The sequence below is a fragment of the Tachypleus tridentatus genome, chromosome 13 (assembly GCF_004210375.1).
Source record: "Tachypleus tridentatus isolate NWPU-2018 chromosome 13, ASM421037v1, whole genome shotgun sequence".
NCBI classification, from domain to species: Eukaryota; Metazoa; Arthropoda; class Merostomata; order Xiphosura; family Limulidae; genus Tachypleus; species Tachypleus tridentatus.
In genome coordinates, this window is record NC_134837.1 from 6,099,484 (window position 1) to 6,121,167 (window position 21,684).

Here is a 21,684-nt window from a genome sequence, read left to right on the forward strand (position 1 = left end):
CTAATCATTATACAGTGTATAGTTCTGAACTAATTATTATACAGTGTATAGTTCTGCACTAATTATTATACAGTGTATAGTTCTGCACTAATCATTATACAGTGTATAGTTCTGAACTAATTATTATACAGTGTATAGTTCTGCACTAATTACTATACAGTGTATAGTTCTGAACTAATTATTATACAGTGTATAGTTCTGCACTAATCATTATACAGTGTATAGTTCTGAACTAATTATTATACAGTGTCTAGTTCTGAACTAATTATTATACAGTGTATAGTTCTGAACTAATTATTATACAGTGCAGTAAGTAAGTTCAAATTCCATTGAAACTAGTCTCAACTTTTGCATTTTTTATAAGTTTGTAACAACAGTTTAATATTTTAATTAGTCATTAAAGTCAAAATAATTTCTCTAGCTTGACTACTGCTTATTATATAAAGTACCTGACATTCAGTAGACTTTCACATGTGAGCATTATTCGAAAATCTTGAGTAATTAGTCACTTACAGTTAGTATTAGTATTTAGATATTTTAATGTTATATGTATACACTTAACAGTTTATAGTAAATCACTTGCAGTTAGTATTACTGGTTAGATATTTTAATGTTATATGTATACACTTAACAGTTTATAGTAAATCACTTGCAGTTAGTATTACTGGTTAGATATTTTAATGTTATATGTATACACTTAACAGTTTATAGTAAATCACTTGCAGTTAGTATTACTGGTTAGATATTTCAATGTTATATGTATACACTTAACAGTTTATAGTAAATCACTTGCAGTTAGTATTACTGGTTAGATATTTTAATGTTATATGTGTACACTCAACAGTTAGTATTACTGGTTAGATATTTTAATGTTATATGTGTACACTCAACAGTTAGTATTTCTGGGTAGATATTTTAATGTTATATGTATACACTCAACAGTTAGTATTTCTGGTTAGATATTTTAATGTTATATGTATACACTTAACAGTTTATAGTAAATCACTTGCAGTTAGTATTACTGGTTAGATATTTTAATGTTATATGTGTACACTCAACAGTTAGTATTACTGGTTAGATATTTTAATATTATATGTGTACACTCAACAGTTAGTATTACTGGTTAGATATTTTAATGTTATATGTATACATTTAACAGTTAGTATTACTGGTTAGATATTTTAATGTTATATGTATACACTTAACAGTTAGTATTACTGGTTAGATATTTTAATGTTATATGTATACACTTAACAGTTAGTATTACTGGTTAGATATTTTAATGTTATATGTGTACACTCAACAGTTAGTATTACTGGTTAGATATTTTAATGTTATATGTGTACACTTAGCAGTTTATAGTAAATCACTTACAGTTAGTATTACTGGTTAGATATTTTAATGTTATATGTATACACTCAACAGTTAGTATTACTGGTTAGATATTTTAATGTTATATGTATACACTCAACAGTTAGTATTACTGGTTAGATATTTTAATGTTATATGTATACACTCAACAGATAGTATTACTGGTTAGATATTTTAATGTTATATGTATACACTTAACAGTTACTATTACTGGTTAGATATTTTAATGTTGTATGTATTCACTTAACAGTTAGTATTACTGGTTAGATATTTTAATGTTATATGTATACACTCAACAGTTAGTATTACTGGTTAGATATTTTAATGTTATATGTATACACTTAACAGTTTATATTAGTTCCTTGATTATCATACTCTTTTCTTGTTCATTAGAAACAATTTAGATGAGATGGATAGAGCACAATGTGGTATAAAGAAGAGAAAATGTAACAAAGCTAAGTAGGTTAATTTTATATTTACCATAAATATACTAGAGGAACCATATTTAGAATAAATGTATTCTAAACATGGCTGGTATGGATATTAAAACTTTAATTAAAATACAAAACAACATTTCAACCTTCTTAGGTCATCTTCAGGTTAAACATTTTTACTTCAAGTGGGTTTTTCATCATCAATAGTATTTAGTAAACAATTTGCAGATCATATCGTCCACTCGATAAAACCTAAAACTTAGAAGTTTAACCACTACAATAAAATGTTCATCAGAAAACAATGTCTTGTTTAAAAGTTATGAGAAATGAAAGGAGTATTGTTACAGGTTTTAACTACTGGAATAAAATATAAGTTACTTTCTACCTTAATAAATGCCTGTACTTAGGTTTTATCATAAAATATTTGTAATTGTATGCCACTAAAGAACTATTCATATTTAGGGTGGAACTGTTTTTGTTTTTTGTTGTCATCCATTAAGTAACACCTGCTTAAATGAAATATGCTTAGATGTAGATTATTGTGTTATCCTGTAATCATACAGTAAAAAGGTAGAAATACCCTTAGGGACATTTATTGACAAGACTTGTGATGTAATGGGTCTTAATCACTATAGGATAATTTTTATCTGAGCAAGCTTTTATATCTTCTGAATTAATAAATATCTTTCATTCACTGAATAGATTCTATTTTTTGACAAGTTCTCTGTTTGTATAAAACTCTTTCTTTCATTTAGAATGTACAAACTTGTATCACAAAGTTCAAAAGAATAGTAAACTAACTGAAAAAAGTATATTGTGTAAATTTATAGTTTGTTATTTTCCTAGGGATTACAACAATTATATATTTCTTAAAACATTGCATTAAGTCTAAAAACTTTATTTTTTTAGGTAAACATTGTAAGGCTTACCCTTACATCTTAATTGTGGTGAATTTGTCTGGTTACTAGAAGTTATTACAACTTTAAAAGAGCTGTCTGATTTACAGGGGCTTTTACTTGTTAACATGAAATAAACTAGTATTTAATGTTCCATAAACATATAACAACAACAGTGAACAGTATGTATTGTTGTCCATGGTCTTGAGGGACAACACAAAAACAATGAACTTTCATTTAAATATATACATGTAAATCAGTAATTTCAGAAATGACCAATGAATGCTGCGACTTGTGTTACCACCTACACTATGAATACTTTGTCAATAAATCATAATGATTGTTTAATTATTTGTTTGGGAAAAGAAGAGAAGAAAACGTAGATAAGACATTCCCAGATGGCCACTAAAATACCAGAGGAAGGACTGAGCTTAATGTAGAAATCGACAGAAGCCAAATGGTAAAAAGTTCAATATTTATTAGCATTTTATAATATAAGTAAATGTACATGGTAAACAAATAAGTAAATGTACTTGGTAAACAACTAAATAAGTGTATGGTAAACAAATAATATCTTTTAAACATGCTTATTATTTTCTGTCTCCAAATCCAAAACACTAAAACAGTAAGAGTGTTTCTCAATAAGAAAAAATGTTTTGAAATTTTGTAGTCTAAATTGTACTTAGTTGACTGTGAACTGAAAAGACTAGATGTACACCAAACAACCATAAGATTGAGTTCCATGTCCCCTGTAGCTGTAAAGAACTGAGTAACATAGATCTTACAAACTCTAATGCTTATTAATATAACTTCTGATCAAAACAAGCTACTTATTTATAGCAAAATTAAAATGAAGTTTGGTAATTTGTACAACTCACTACATAACACTCTTACATTTTCATTATTTTGCCAGTTGGATAACCTTGCTGTTATTTATAATTTTGTCAGTAATCCATGCATAATATTATAAGATACTACAAACTTAGACAACTTCATTTAGTTCCATCTTACTTATTGTTAATTGCTGTAAAATATCTACTACCAGAGTAATAATCAAGGTTTATATAGAAAACAATTAGACTTTTTTATACCCACAGTTTAAAACATAATTCTTTGTTCTCAATTTCACAAGAAAACTGTTGAAAGCATATTGGTTTTCACATCAGTTGTAGATTAACTGTTATAATAATTTAATTTACACTTGATGTACATATAATTTTATAGAACTCAATAAAGAATTAGGAAACATTTTGAACAAAATATTTATTTGTTATGGAATTCACTTCAAATATGCTTCTTGTTCCACTTGACTCTCTGTAGGGTTTGTAAAGTGTTCATAAAATGCCATCTTCTATGACCAAATAACATTTACAGCAGAGAGAAGAAAGCTATGAGTGAGATGTGGACATCATCTAAGAAAGTAGCAAGGAATAGGAGAGGCCTTTTCTTGGACTGAAGAGTTTTTGTTGGCCATGGCTATGGCTTTGCCTTGGTTCTTCATCTGTTCACTGTAGTGGACTTGTGGCTAGAGTAAACCCTAGCTGTTGAACACAACCTATACTGGTTTACTTCCTATTTATCCTACCTTTACCCAATTTTCTAGCATTGGCTTTCCTTTAACTATCTGAAGTTTGTTGCAGGAACCCAATGGAGTTTCTGAGAACATTTCTCCCTCTTCTCTTACACTGTCAGCCTTGTGTTGTCTTTAGCTATGGCCCTATACACATGGTTCACTTTTCTTGAGGTCTTTTTTGGGTTGTGATGCTATATTCTCACAAGCCCATTGCCTGGTTTTGTATATACGGGCCATTATTTTTGCTCTGGTTTTATGATATTTGAGTTTGACATGATTGCTGTGTCCTTGTTGTTCAGAGATGGCTTCTGCCCAGCAGAGCTCTGCCTTTCCAATGTTCTTTGGATGTGGCTTAGAATCTCATTTCTTGACCTTACCCTTTCCCTCACAGTTTTTCCAGTGGTACCATTGTTCACCCATTTTCATAGCTTTTCTTTTCTCCTCCTCAGGATTCCTAAGCATGCCAGTGTCTATCTTGAGCAGTTCTTATCTTTCTAGCCCAACAGGTGTCACACCTGCTCCATGTAGGTTTTACTGTTGCCAGTGTTGTAGAATGATATACCTTTTAGGGTCCTGTACTTCATTCTTGCTTCTCTGTTTTTGAAAAGTGTTTGCTCCTTTATTCACAATATTTATACCTTGAGGACTTTGCTTCCACATGTACATTGGCAACTGTCTAATTCTTGCCATTTCTTAATGGGAGTCAGCTAGTTCTACATCTTAACTTGTTCCTGAAGATTTGCTGATGAAATGGTTGATAAATTTGGAGAGGTCCTTTTTTCATCCTCCCAATACTTTGTACACATAGATGTGTATTTTTCAGCACCCATCTTATTGATACCTTTGTCACAGCCCTCAATTCCACTTATCTTGGTGTTGGTCTACAGATCCACTTCCTCCATCTGTGGCTATTGATACTTTCAATCATGAATGGACTCCTTTGCTCCTTTATGTTTATCTTACCATCCATTTATTTCTTTGGGTGGTCTCTTTCATCCATGCATGGTCATTCTGGTTGCTTCTTCCTGGCTCACTGAACCTTGGTTCCCTCACTTCCTCAAACTACAGGTGGTTTCTCCTTTTTCATCTCTACCTGCTCCATCAACCTAGTCACTGGCACTCCATCCCACAACATTCATCTTTTATCTTTCCACCTAACTTCTGTCAGATCCTTGGCTAGATTTTCTGGTTTATATCACAGTTTCACATTTAGCCTGTTTCAGTCACTCTTCTGTGGCCATCTATCTATGCTGGTAGGGAATTTGTCACTCCTTGGCATTTAATAAGGGTTTCTGGATTTTTCATCTAAAGTTGATTGCATCTCTGAGTGTCTCACGTGGCTCTTTGTGAGGGGTTATTTGGTCTTCTCGATTTCAGGTTTTGCATGTCATTATCCCATACCTTCTATTTTTCCAATTTCCACATGGTCCTTGTTTCCCTGTCCTTTTCATATTTATCCATCTTTTCTGATTCTGTTTGCTACCATGTTATCTATAGTTCCTGGTTTGGAACATTATCACAGAACTTTCTGCCCTCATCTTACCTCTGTTTACAAATCTCTCTGTGTCTTCCCCGTTTCACCTCTCTTTGATGATTTTTTTTTCCTCCTAATTTGTGGTTTTCATAAGTCAGATAATTTTTCCCTCTACATTACCAAGTCTTTGTGTCACTCCTTATTCTTTATCTGCTTACTTTCCTACAGTCATAAGTCAGATAATTTTTCCCTCTACATTACCAAGTCTTTGTGTCACTCCTTATTCTTTATCTGCTTACTTTCCTACAGTCATAAGTCAGATAATTTTTCCCTCTACATTACCAAGTCTTTGTGTCACTCCTTATTCTTTATCTGGATCCTGCTTACTTTCCTACAGTCATAAGTCAGATAATTTTTCCCTCTACATTACCAAGTCTTTGTGTCACTCCTTATTCTTTATCTGGATCCTGCTTACTTTCCTACAGTCATAAGTCAGATAATTTTTCCCTCTACATTACCAAGTCTTTGTGTCACTCCTTATTCTTTATCTGCTTACTTTCCTACAGTCATAAGTCAGATAATTTTTCCCTCTACATTACCAAGTCTTTGTGTCACTCCTTATTCTTTATCTGCTTACTTTCCTACAGTCATAAGTCAGATAATTTTTCCCTCTACATTACCAAGTCTTTGTGTCACTCCTTATTCTTTATCTGCTTACTTTCCTACAGTCATAAGTCAGATAATTTTTCCCTCTACATTACCAAGTCTTTGTGTCACTCCTTATTCTTTATCTGCTTACTTTCCTACACTCACTGTGGCTCATTTTTCTAATCTGCCTCTCCTCAATTTCTCATTTCTTCCTAATCTAGATGGACTCTTCTGGTCTCTGCATCATTATACTGCTTGCTTGACTTCCTTTTAGGGTCCTTGTTTACAACTATTTCTTCCTTTGCAACTTCCATCTTCTTGTGACCTTTCCCAGACACAACAAAACAAGGAAAGCTAATCTCTTGAGAGAAGTATCTATCAGAAATACATTTTCATTTAAGAATACTATAACTTTGGTAATGTAAGGTTGCTTATTTCTAGTATTAATATGTCTTTTGTAACATATCAATATGCACTACAGGAATTATATAACAAGGTTAAGGTTTTTGACAGACTTGCTAATAGAAACCACCCTGTGAACTTGCAGTTTTGAACATAGGTTTATGTCCTTTCACCATCCAAGGTTACATCTGAGTACTTGTAAGGTCATTTGAAGTGCATTAAGGGAGTTCCAGCATGAGAAATTGACAAATTATGTAAATTGGGTAAAATATGTATCATCAGATTTGTTATGAGCATTTAATTTGTCTGTATCAAATATAGTGGGCTGCTGATGATCCATAAATGCCAGTATTAATGAAAAAATATTGCAGTTTGGGTCGAATTTTGTATTATCCCTTTGACTAAAGTTATTTTGTAGTTGTCGTAATTATTATGGCAGGTACAGCTATTTCTGCTTACTTCCATCAATGATTATTTTCACTCCTTGATAAGTTTAAGAGTTAAGCACTAAAATTTGTGATTCAATACCTAAAGTAAGGAGAGAAAAGATAGCCCATTTTTTAGACTTTTGTTTAAAAAGAAAATGTTATTTTCAAGTGTAGTAATATAGTTTGTACATGTTGCCTGTATGTAACTATGCTATAGCACGGGTGTACAAGCATCCACTGTTTTAACAGGTAATTCTGAGATCCAATGGGTGAAAGAAAAGGAAAACCACATTAAATCTGCTATATCCAGGATAGACAAAATATGTTTTCTAATACCAGGGCTTGTCATACTGGCTGAGATATGACAGACATACTAGTGGTCTAAATGCAATATATCTCATCAGTTTTAGTAAACAACTGGTATGGATAATATAAAAATAGATGTGAATGTCAGTGCCTATCTATAGCATAACATATGGACCACTACTTGATTTTTCTTTATACCCATTAGTGCTGTGAGGGTATTGTCAACTGGTATGATCTGCAGTATCCATGAACGTAAATAGAAACAAGTCATTAACATGGAGTCAGCATTGATTATTACCACTTACCAACAACCACATAACCCAATCTTATGTCCATCAAGTTTTTGCCATTTTTGCCTACCTACAGCAGGTTATGCACCTACCATTGTAATAATATATCATGGGTGGCCAACATTCTGAACATTATATATATATATATATATATCCATACACATAATACACAGTGTATAAAATGTTTACATATATACATACCTTAATACTTATGTTACATACCACATAAAATATACATAATGCACAATGTGTAATACATATATTAACACTAACTTCACCCACAATGTATGCATATATACGTAGCTTAAAATGTATATCATATATACCAATATATACATGTCAGTATTCATATAAACAAAGGTGGCCAACATTCCTTAACATTAAACCTACATACCATAAACTTCAGATGTTTGAGAGCCACAAGACATGAACAAATATTACACACACGTTTTTATTGTTACACGTACACTTTGTTACATAAATTTTATATAAATATTAAGAAATACATGAACGTAATAATATTTATTTATGTATGTAGTTTTTAAATTATCAGATACTGTTAGTTTCAATAATCACAAAGTACACATATATATACCAAACGTTTTCAAAATCCTTTCTGATTGTTGTTTTAACTATATTGAACGTATTTAATATGGTAATAAACTACAGAAACATCTAAGAAAAATATGCAAATTTGCATTTCATTAACATTAAATGAGACAGCCAAAAATAGAAATAAAAGAGGTAAAACAGATATTTTTAATGATACTTATTTGTCTCAGTATCTGGTCAGAACATAGAGGAAAATATGTGAAACAATAAAATTAGAGATATTTTAATCAGATACCACCTTACAAAATTTTAGTCTTGTCATAATATTTTTTTTCTGACACAAACAGACATTGATGGCTCTGCATGGCCAGGTCGTTAAGGCACTCGACTCGTAATCTGAGGGTCATGGGTTTGAATTCTCGTCACACCAAACACGCTCGCCCTTTCAGCTGTGTGGCGTTAAATTGTGACGGTCAATCCCACTCGTCGTTGGTGATCACTAAATACTTTCCCTCTAGTATTACACTGCTAAATTAGAGATGGGTAGCACAGAGAGCCCTCGAGTAGCTTTGTGCAAAATTCAAAACAAACCAAACATTGGTATAATTATCAGGCAATTTAATGCCAGTAGAGATTCTGTGAGTTTCCATCTTGGTTGTGAGTCATTGAAATTCCGGCTGATATGTTGTCAAGGCTGTACGAATTAGCTCAGGTGTTGATCTGTAAGGACTGCACGATGCTTCAACTTCACAAATTTCATTACAGAGTACAGTAATTTACAGCAGTATGTTGTATTGAAAATTGAGATGAATTGCATAATGGTTTCCTTCAGTTCAGGATATTTTAATTCTGGAATTTGCTTTCAGAACTCAACTGTAGAATGGGATTTATAGATCATCTTTAGACCCAGTTTCTCCTGTGGTGCTATTAGTTCTATTTCCAAACCAGATGATTTTGTAACCAGAGGTTTGAGAATTGGGCAACCATCATTGGTCGCATCAACCATGAATGGATTTACAAGAAAGGCGAATCAGGGCTTCAGCTTCTGCAAGTCCTCAAACCTGTCTAGGAAATTATCAAGCAGTCCCTGTGATCTGTCTTTGTATTCTTCCAGTTTGTGGTCTTTTATTTCAATATCAGAGAATGTATTTACACACCTTGTGAGATTGGGAAAGTGACTGAAGTTTCTTGACAATATGTCTCTTTGAAAAAGTCTTATTTTATTCTGAAAGCTGAATATTGACTGAGTAAGATCAGAAACAATCTTATCCTTCCTCTGGAGTCCCAAGAGTATGTAGATGATTCATTATATCAGTAAGGAATATTAGAGTCCCATGTTGAGAGTATGTAGATGATTCATTATATCAGTAAGGAATATTAGAGTCCCAAGTTGAGAGTATGTAGATGATTCATTATATCAGTAAGGAATATTAGAGTCCCAAGTTGAGAGTGTGTAGATGATTCATTATATCAGTAAGGAATATTAGAGTCCCAAGTTGAGAGTATGTAGATGATTCATTATATCAGTAAGGAATATTAGAGTCCCAAGTTGAGAGTATGTAGATGATTCATTATATCAGTAAGGAATATTAGAGTCCCAAGTTGAGAGTATGTAGATGATTCATTATATCAGTAAGGAATATTAGAGTCCCAAGTTGAGAGTATGTAGATGATTCATTATATCAGTAAGGAATATTAGAGTCCCAAGTTGAGAGTATGTAGATGATTCATTATATCAGTAAGGAATATTAGAGTCCCAAGTTGAGAGTATGTAGATGATTCATTATATCAGTAAGGAATATTAGAGTCCCAAGTTGAGAGTATGTAGATGATTCATTATATCAGTAAGGAATATTAGAGTCCCAAGTTGAGAGTATGTAGATGATTCATTATATCAGTAAGGAATATTAGAGTCCCAAGTTGAGAGTATGTAGATGATTCATTATATCAGTAAGGAATATTAGAGTCCCAAGTTGAGAGTATGTAGATGATTCATTATATCAGTAAGGAATATTAGAGTCCCAAGTTGAGAGTATGTAGATGATTCATTATATCAGTAAGGAATATTAGAGTCCCAAGTTGAGAGTATGTAGATGATTCATTATATCAGTAAGGAATATTAGAGTCCCAAGTTGAGAGTATGTAGATGATTCATTATATCAGTAAGGAATATTAGAGTCCCAAGTTGAGAGTATGTAGATGATTCATTATATCAGTAAGGAATATTAGAGTCCCAAGTTGAGAGTATGTAGATGATTCATTATATCAGTAAGGAATATTAGAGTCCCAAGTTGAGAGTATGTAGATGATTCATTATATCAGTAAGGAATATTAGAGTCCCAAGTTGAGAGTATGTAGATGATTCATTATATCAGTAAGGAATATTAGAGTCCCAAGTTGAGAGTATGTAGATGATTCATTATATCAGTAAGGAATATTAGAGTCCCAAGTTGAGAGTATGTAGATGATTCATTATATCAGTAAGGAATATTAGAGTCCCAAGTTGAGAGTATGTAGATGATTCATTATATCAGTAAGGAATATTAGAGTCCCAAGTTGAGAGTATGTAGATGATTCATTATATCAGTAAGGAATATTAGAGTCCCAAGTTGAGAGTATGTAGATGATTCATTATATCAGTAAGGAATATTAGAGTCCCAAGTTGAGAGTATGTAGATGATTCATTATATCAGTAAGGAATATTAGAGTCCCAAGTTGAGAGTATGTAGATGATTCATTATATCAGTAAGGAATATTAGAGTCCCAAGTTGAGAGTATGTAGATGATTCATTATATCAGTAAGGAATATTAGAGTCCCAAGTTGAGAGTATGTAGATGATTCATTATATCAGTAAGGATTATTAGAGTCCCAAGTTGAGAGTATGTAGATGATTCATTATATCAGTAAGGAATATTAGAGTCCCAAGTTGAGAGTATGTAGATGATTCATTATATCAGTAAGGAATATTAGAGTCCCAAGTTGAGAGTATGTAGATGATTCATTATATCAGTAAGGAATATTAGAGTCCCAAGTTGAGAGTATGTAGATGATTCATTATATCAGTAAGGAATATTAGAGTCCCAAGTTGAGAGTATGTAGATGATTCATTATATCAGTAAGGAATATTAGAGTCCCAAGTTGAGAGTATGTAGATGATTCATTATATCAGTAAGGAATATTAGATCTTTTATCCACTCATCATTTCCCAGTTGAGGATAGTAATAATAGGCTCCAACTGATCCACAAACCTATTTAAGACATTGCTGGTAGACACCCACCTCACAATGAAGTAGAAAGAGACATCACTGGGTTTATCTTCAAACTCCAGTTCTTCAATAAAACTTTTGAACTGTCGGTGGGTCTTCCCATTTAAGCGTGTGGAATAAACAATTTCATAATATTTTCATAATTGAAGTATCTGACTGCCAGGTGTTCATGATGAATAATGTAATGAACAGGGAGAGACTCTGGAAAGCTGGGATCACTTTTCATAAGTGTAATTAATCCTGCATTTTTCTCCCACCACTGCAAGTGCTCCATCTGTTGCAACACTGACCAGTTTATTCAGTGGAATATCAGCATTTGTTAAGGCTCTGTCAAGCGCGTTTTTAATGTCAACACCACGAGTTGTTTCTTTTAGTGCCACTGAGTGTAACATCTCTTCTTTCACAGTTACATCAGAGGAAACATAACGAATAAATACCGCCAGTTGTGGGTTGTTTTGTATGTTTGTAGATTCGTCAAGGGCTAAGCTGAATGCAAGGGAATTATTTAAATCATTTTGCATTTTGCCTGCAACATCAGTACTGATCTGGAAGATGCGTCTCTCTGTAGTGTAGTGTGAAGCTGTTGTTTGTGCTATTAGTCGCTGAAGTTTTGTGTTATTTGGATCTAATACTGCAACAACTTCAACTATATTCTTCTTAACAAATTCACCATCAGAATATGGACGTTTAGCACGAGCAATATTTCATGATATAACAAAACTAGCTTCAGTCGTTGTATCAACTTCCTTACTGAACGTTGTGAATAGTGTCTGCTGGCTATTTAGTGATGATTTTAACACAGCTAACTTGTGTTTTCCGTAATTCTGATTCAGGTGGATAATCAGACGAAAAGTTTTTGTGATTTGTTTCATAGTGGCGTTTCATGTTACTGAGTAACACATTGCAGCTAAGACACAAAGGTTTATTTTTTTTAATGGTGAATGCAAAATCTTCCTTGCACTCTGACTTAAAATTTCTCTTTTCATCTTCATAATTTCGCTTCTTACAATTTGATAACGCCATCTTCCTTCAAAAAATTTTCACAGACACTTCTAAAAAATTAAAGTGAGAAAAACCACGAGCTCTAACACACGGAACGCAACCAGACACTACAGCTCCCAGTATCACACTAACTCTTCGCTAAATTCACTGCCCGCAACACAGCCACACACGCCACAATCACGCGATCGCAAGCCACGCCCATTAAAGCTAACATTTTCAGCACTGGCTTGTACAATTACTGATTCTCCAGCACAATTCCTCTGTAATCCTTGTTGATCCGAAATTTCTTTAATCCATGACTCAAATCTAGCATTAAAATTACGATTTAAATTTTTAAATATATTTACTCACCATGAACATTAAACTCACGTTTTAATCCAGTGGACTCCTAGTTTATACCTGGTAAATAATTATAAAGCTTATTTTTTTTATTTACCTTTTATATTAATTCTGATGCTAAAAGGAGTTCAACCAACATATTTCCAGAAGCTGCACGTTGTATATCAAAGAGCTGCATGTGGCTCGCGAGCCCTGTAATACTTAAATGTGCAACTTGCTTGTATTTTAATTTTATAGCAATTAATATTGAATTTTGCTTCTAATTATTATATTTCATTTCATTGTGAAACTAATTTAAATTTCGTTTTTGGGTTTTATTTATTTTGTGACATAATTCAGCCTTATACTTCTCTCTTAAGTTTCACAGACATCATATAATTTTATAAATGTCACCTTAATTAACTTCACTTTGTTACACATAAATCAATTCTTGTTCTCAGATGTAAGTGTTATTTTCATCTTATACAATAATTGTGAAGGTGTTTATTTTTATTTTTGTTTCTATTTACTCTTATCTTGTATGGGGTAGTTTGTAGAGACTTGGAATATGGCTACCAAAAGTCAAAGTTTGTTAGTTAATTTCTAGTTTAGGTCTAATAAGTTTTATGTAAGGAAGAAGGCAGTGGAATGACAATTGAAAAATAAATTACTATTTGATTTTTAAGAGATCTCAATTTACAAAAAAAAAATACAATGTTTTCAAACAGCTGCTTGTGAGAAGATAAAACTTCACATTGAAAATATAACCAGATTTCACTCTTCTGTAGGTAATGAATTGTATGTTCATTTATGTAAATTCGGTTAATGCAAACCAGATGTATAAATGTCATGAACTTGACCTGAACCTGTAACTTATTCATTGTTTGCACATGACAACGTGTATGTTACACTGCTTGTTCTTGTTTGTCCCTGTGTCATTCCCTCCTGGAGCTACAGTTAATATTTGTGTCCTCTGAATCATCCTTGACGTAATTAATTTAAGTGTAATACTTGAGCATTGTCCTGATCTACAGTGCTCATTCTGACTGGTCTCTACCTTTTGCATACGACATTTCAGCTTTTAACTTGAGACTGTTCTTCAGTATAGAAGCAGAAACATTGTCAAATTCTAGAAACAGACAGAAGCATCCAGTTAAAAAGAAAGACTGCACTGTGTCTGAAATACCCTTTAAACAGCATCTTGTGAACATATCAAACTTTCAACCTGCTGTCCTGCCCCAGAAACAAAACCTCTGCACACTGAATCAGCAGTTCAGCCAAACAAATAATTTAGTTGTTTATTCCTTTGTTAATTACATTCACTTGCTCTTTGTATTTGAAGTTATTATGTGCATATGATTCCCGAACTTGTTAGACATTAGTGTGCAGTAAAAACCTGTAAACCACAATATTTTGTTATCATTAAATATTAATTTTAACAAGTAAACATTATGTTATTAAAATCAAACAATTGGATTTTGTACAGATTTTTACACATATGTAAACCGTTTTTTGTTTGATTTAATTTTTACATAATTATAAGGGTTTTACTAAAGATAGACAAAGTAAGTTTCATACTGATGTTTATAATAAAATTTGTGTAATTTGTTTTATAACTTAGTTAAATTGTTACATGGTTATAAATTAATGAAATTTATTTTTTTATTAGAGGTATGACTTGTCGGACTGATTTCACCTATCAACACAATGACCACTAGCACAGAAGAACGAATATGGGAAGAAACTTATTTTAAAAAACTATAATTGTGTGAACTGCTTGTAGAGAAGTAGTCGATTCAGATTTTACAGAATGAAAAATTATATTTTGTTACCTTCAAGTTATGTGAACTCTTGAAAAGCTGTATTAGTGATATTTGAATCCGGAACCTTAGAAACAACTAGATTATTATATAACATACTCGTTGGTGGGTTATAACCTCACCAAGGCCTGCAAGACCACAACACAAAAAGATGAGTCGTCTTGAAACGGTGTTATTTATAGAAGGTAGATTATGATAACGGTAATGAAAGGTTAACTGATAATACAGGGTGATTATAGCCCATTTATTAGTGTTTACCACAGTACTAATAGTGGTTGGAAGATTATTTAATATTTATAAATAGGTAACATTTACTTGGGTCAGTTCAGTAACTTCTAATAAATCTATCTAATGAAATGTTTTTATAGGAAGGCGGGGGATATTTGTAGACTTAATTTATAAATGGGTCAGACGGTTTTTACGTTGTGTTAACCAACAAGAAATAACTTTAAATCACATTTACAAAACCACCTATACAGTCTAGTTTTCTAAACAAAATCTAATGTTTTTATTATCCACAAGAATTCTCATGTTCATAATATTTTTGATTCTGGAGTTTCAATATTTGTAACCCGTATTAGGGCCCGGCATGGCCAAGTGTGTTAAGGCGTTCGACTCGTAATCTGAGGGTCTCGGGTTCGAATCCCGTTCGCACCAAACGTGCTCGCCCTTTCAGCCGTGGGGGGCGTTATAATGTGCCGACTAATCCCACTATTCGTTGATAAAAGAGTTGGCGGTGGGTGTTGATGACTAGCTGCCTTCCCTCTAGTCTTACACTGCTAAATTAGGGACGGCTAGCGCAGATAGCCCTCGAGTAGCTTTGCGCGAAATTCAAAAACAACAACAACTTTCACGATTGTACAAATTTATACAAAAACATGTTTTGTTCAACGTGAATTCATAAATATAGTTACGTCATAATTAATATTCATTGTGTGTACTCAGAAACATCAATGATTCGTAAACTGCCAGTTCAAGTTTTTATTCACCATTTTATAACCAATGGGTTTATAAATTCATACCGTATACACTGTCACCATGTTGACGTCTTTCTGTTTAACATCCTTTCTATTATGGTGACTTTTTTGTGACAGTATAAATTATTTCAGTGCAAATAAGCTCTTTAATTAGATAATACATCATGGTCTGTTTATAAAATAACTTGTTTTTTATACATATATATGTGTGTGTGTCAATTTAGTATAAAATATGTAGCATATCTTTTGGTAGAAATTTGGTTTAAAATATATTAAATATTGATTGAGTTGTATATTGTTTTCCTATCAGATAATATGCTTATCTAGGCAGATTTCATATAAATTATTTCAGTGTATTATCAGTTAGGTTTTCTTACAAAATATTCACTATATAAAGGGTTATAAGTGACTTTTGAACTTGTGCTACTTTTCAATGATCGAATAATGACATTTGACCTTACTCTTGTAGCGCCCCCTATGACCTGAAAGCACGAACCGCGTTTCTGCAGTTTCGGGCTGGAAACCGTTAATTCCGAGGTTCATATACAAAGCACTTTAATCTTTATACCCCCAAACTTTATTTATTTAAATACTACTTTATTATCACTTCAAAACAAGACAAATTTAATCTCACCGACTGTTCAACCTTTCCTTCAAAAAGATAGATTCATTGATATTGTTGGCACATCTCAATAAAATAGATTAAAATATTGAATAAAGTTTATAAGTTTTTCCCTATATGTCAACATAACAACAACTCATTTAATCATTCATGTGCCTCTTGGAACTCTGGGTAGGAGTTTTTAGACTAACTATTAGATAACAGTGTGCGATGTAGACTTACCTTTAGTAATATACCAACTCGAAACATAGATTTGATTGGTTCTTCCATTAGATAACAGTGTAGGATATACTTAGATAACAGTGTACGATGTAGAGTTACCTTTAGTAATATACCAACTCGAAACATAGATTTGATTGGTTCTTCCATTAGATAACAGTGTAGGATATACTTAGATAACAGTGTACGATGTAGAGTTACCTTTAGTAATATACCAACTCGAAACATAGATTTGATTGGTTCTACCATTAGATAACAGTGTAGGATATACTTAGATAACAGTGTACGGTGTAGAGTTACCTTTAGTAATATACCAACTCGAAACATAGATTTGATTGGTTCTACCATTAGATAACAGTGTAAAATGCAAAGTTAACTATAGGAATATAACAATTTGACACACAGTGGACAGACTGCAGATAGCTTATTGTGTAGTTTTGCACTAAAAACAACTACAGTTTACACAGTCTTACATTATATTATAAAGAAATGATTCTTGAAACACAAACCTACGAGGTTATTCACACTGAAAACATGTATCCAAAAGGTATGAACAAATCAAAGATTGTATTCTCAAGACGGCTGGTATGGGTATTGAAACATTAATTAAAATAAAGTACAGAACAACGTTTTGACCTAAGAAGATCAAACAATTATTCTCTACTTTATTTTAATTAAAATGTTAATACCCATACCAGCCGTCTTGAGAATACATTTTTACTTCAAGTGGGTTTCTCGTGATCACAGATAGAAAACTGTTTGAAAGTTTATTCTGTTTGGTAAACTGGCTGACTTCGCTACTTCGGCTGTTTATTGCGTGTGTTGTCTACTCTGAGCAGCAGTTTCGTGGATGTAATTAGAACATTTCTTTCATACTATTCACGCTTACTGACCTTTTAAACTCAGTTAAAGAGACTAGCAGTTACAAAGAATTGAAGTAAACCGACTTTGATACACTCCCACAAGTGGGATGTTGAACATTTTCTAGAACTTTCCAATATATTCAGTAATATGACACTGATTGCAGTAGCTATGAGTAATGCTTATAATTACAATCCCATGTCAGTGATCTCACATTATCAAAAGAGCGTTCATAATCAGATATTAATTTACATCTAACAATATCTTTAAGCGAATGACGTAGCAATTGCATCCTGAGGACAATTTGTCATATTTTTTACCCCAAGTGTGTCTTTGTAATTGCGCAAAGTGAGTTTGGTTTGCTTTTGGTGTTTTTGTTTTAAATAAAGGGCCACTTGTATAATACTTATCAATATAACAGTTCAGATATATTTATTTTATAATAATTTTTTGTATTGGGCCAAGCGTGTCTCGATGGTTAGGCTGTAGATCTATGTTTCAATGGTTCGCTTCCCTTATCTGACAAAATGACATTCTGTATTTCACAGTAGACGAATTAAGTGATAGCATTCTGTATTTCACAGTAGACGAATTAAGTGATAGCATTCTGTATTTTACAGTAGACGAATTAAGTGACGTTCAAATCGAACTTTTTGATCTAATAAGAATATTGCAAGAGCTACATTCTATACACTTCAAAAATGTGCGCATACAGCGCCCTCTGTAGCTGTGTACAAACTCAAACTAACTATATTCAGTTTGGTTTATGTGTAGACAGAACAGAAAGTTGGATTATACTAGTTGGCTAATTAGGTAATGACAACTTACGACAACACTCTGCGTCAGCGCACGAGCCAGTAGCTGACTGTAATGTCGAGTCCAGGTTGTGTTGTCTCCTGTACTGATCCACTGATTGTTATATTTAAGGGCTGGAAGACTTAGTATGTTTTTGACCTTTTTATTTATCCAGCAGACACGGTACAGGTTTTAATGATAAAGAAAACACAAACGTAATTTAGGAAGAATTTATCAAACGTTTCGGGATCACCAGTTTTTATGGATAACAGAAGAAAGGTTACAAACCCAATACAGAAACTGGCATCTGATTTCTCTCTCCGATTTTAGAATTCTCTCAACAGCGAAACATGATGCTAAATTTATAATAAAGGAACATAACAATTATTCTTCCATCACTAAATAATAGAAATCATTCACCTGATTTAAATCTGTATGGTTTGCGTCACATTTCTTTTGTTTACCGTTATCACACTTTGTATATCTAAACCGTTTACTTCTTACTTACGTTATATTTCTGTTGCAATTATAAATATTGTTTGTCTTGTACTTCTGGATTACTGATGGGAAAATTTTAATTCTATATGTGCAATAAACGCTTCCTGAATTACGTTTGTGTTAAGGAAGTAGAACAAACGGTGTTACGTAAATATATCCAAGTGTTATATGGAATTCACGTATTAGTATTTCAGTAAACTTCGTTCATTTCGATCACCACATTTGTGGTACGTTTATTTAATGCTTGGTTTAGTTTACAGGGGGAGTGACAACTGTTAATGTAACAGTCCTCAGCTCTTTCACTTTAATGTATCACTTGGCCTCACTGTTTTGTAGTGTATTATTATATGTTATATTGTTTTGTAGTGCATTATTATATAGTCTACTTTTTGTTTTCCTCATTAAATATTTGATTTTTATTTGAACTCTTGTCTTATCTTAATGCAACTAACAAAAGAACGAAGAAAAATGTACACCGAGATCCAAAAACTTTCCATCAGCACACTTAATGACATATCTATTACATTACTGTTATATTTTTCACACATGATTTAATAAACGTCCAGCTAACTGTCTCTTCAGAATCCAGTGACCTAACTTAACGTTTGGTAATTTATGTATCGATAGGAAACTATTTTCTCTGCACACATGTTTGACAGTCACTTCTTTTACAGCATTTTGTTACCAGGGAAAGTAAATAACACTGTGCAACAAATTTCAGGTTCAAAAAAAGTACAAGTTAAGTAAGACTTGTTTCTGGGTCGAAAAATTGTCCTGATTCTGAATCTGACCTTTATTCCTCCAGATTAGGCACCGTTTTCCTGTACCATAACCCATATGTTTTATAATATACTGCAAAATATCGCGTATTGAACGCAACATTGCAAATACTGAAAGTTACAAAAAACAAAACAAAAATTTAGTTGGTATAACAAAACATTTATTGGTTATGAATTAAAAACACACACCTGTCAGTTTCAACAACTTTTGTTCTTCTTGTGTGGAGTGTGATCTTCTTTTTTTATACCCCAGCAGTAGTCTGCCAACATGCCAGGGTTCCATTTTCCTTTAAATCACTGAAATATCCTGATGGAATCTCTCGCCATGTTCATCACTCACATCACCAAGATTTTCCGCAAAAAAATCCAAATGAGAGTGAAGCACATGAACTTTAAGAAACATGTTACATCCAATATCATGATAATGACTCAGCAGATCATTCACAACTTGCACATAGTCTTCTGAACGATGGTTCCCCAGGAGGTTATCACAATATCATGATAATGACTCAGCAGATCATTCACAACTTGCACATAGTCTTCTGAACGATGGTTCCCCAGGAGGTTATCACAATATCATGATAATGACTCAGCAGATCATTCACAACTTGCACATAGTCTTCTGAACGATGGTTCCCCAGGAGGTTATCACAATATCATGATAATGACTCAGCAGATCATTCACAACTTGCACATAGTCTTCTGAACGATGGTTCCCCAGGAGGTTATCACAATATCATGATAATGACTCAGCAGATCATTCACAACTTGCACATAGTCTTCTGAACGATGGTTCCCCAGGAGGTTATCACAATATCATGATAATGACTCAGCAGATCATTCACAACTTGCACATAGTCTTCTGAACGATGGTTCCCAGGAGGTTATCACAATATCATGATAATGACTCAGCAGATCATTCACAACTTGCACATAGTCTTCTGAACGATGGTTCCCCAGGAGGTTATCACAATATCATGATAATGACTCAGCAGATCATTCACAACTTGCACATAGTCTTCTGAACGATGGTTTCTCAGGAAGTTATCACAAACTTTCTTGAATGACAAGCTTCTCTTTTCTCATGAAACGTGTGATGAAGGTTTCATCAAGTATAATTTTTCGAATTTGGGGACCAATGAAGATACCTTCTTTAATTTTAGCTTGACTCAGGGAAGGGAACTTCTCTGCAAGATATGCAAATGTGGAGGATTCCTTGTCCAAGGCTTTCACAAATTGCTTAAACAAACCAAGTTTAATATGCAAAGGTAGTAAAAGAATTATATCACTTTTTACAAGTGGTTTGTGCATGATATTGTGTGTTCCTTGCTCAATTTCATCTCGGATCGGCCAATCCTTGCGTACATAATGTTCAGTTCTTGCTCTGGATTTCCATAAGCACAGGAAGCAGCAAAATTTAGTATAGCCAAGCTGAAGGCCAGTAAGCACGGCCACAACCTTGAAATCTGCACAAATATGCCAGTTATGGTCATCATACTGTATGCTTGTTAGAATTGCTTTCAGATTTTCATATGATTCTTAAATGGTTGTGCTATAAGCTATGGGAACAGAAGGCAGAGTGTTACCATTGTGTAGCAGAACAGCTTTGATGCTGTCCTTGGATGCATCTATGCAAAGTCGCCAGTTGGTGTTATCATATGGTATTTCCAGTTGCTCAAAAAGTTCAGTGATGTCATTACAAAAGCATAAGTCATCCTTCATGGTGAATAATGCAAGCAGATCCTCTGTACGTTTCCTGTACATTGTTATCTTCACTCCTTTTTCAAGAAGATTACGTTCTTGAAGCCTTGATGCCAGAAACTCACTTTTGTCTTTGGTTAAATAGAGATCCCTGCACACGTCATTTAGAGCCTCTTGAGAATATCCACATATTCACCACTGGAATGTTCATCTGCACTGCTGGAACTCTGCATTTCTTGATCTGGAGGTTTGGGCACAGGTAAATTTTCTGAGTGCTCTACTGGGTGCATTGCTGATTGCAAATTTGGGTAAACAATGTGTTTCTTTTTCTTTGCTGTAGTACAGCCTGTAAAGTCTTGCTGACAGAAATAGTAATCATTAGAGTGATCTTTCTGCTCACGCCAAATCATTGGCACACCAAACTTCATGTGAACATTATTTCCTGCATACA

General features: G+C 33.2%; 1 protein-coding gene across 7 annotated transcripts in view; it reads left to right on the forward strand.

Moving 5' to 3' along the window:
* The window catches only part of LOC143237684 (uncharacterized), a 142,779-nt gene extending 123,601 nt beyond the window's left edge, over window positions 1-19,178 (forward strand). For 4 of the 7 annotated variants that reach the window (XM_076477201.1, XM_076477202.1, XM_076477204.1 and 1 more), the window contains exons 6-8: window positions 1,765-1,830; window positions 3,068-3,161; window positions 14,631-19,178. In XM_076477201.1, the coding sequence (XP_076333316.1) occupies window positions 1,765-1,830; window positions 3,068-3,110 (109 nt within the window). In that variant the 3' untranslated portion in view covers window positions 3,111-3,161; window positions 14,631-19,178. The remainder of the gene's footprint in view (window positions 1-1,764; window positions 1,831-3,067; window positions 3,162-14,630) is intronic. The other 3 variants (XM_076477205.1, XM_076477206.1, XM_076477207.1) reach the window with 2 other exon arrangements.
* Window positions 19,179-21,684: the final 2,506 nt, after the last annotated feature.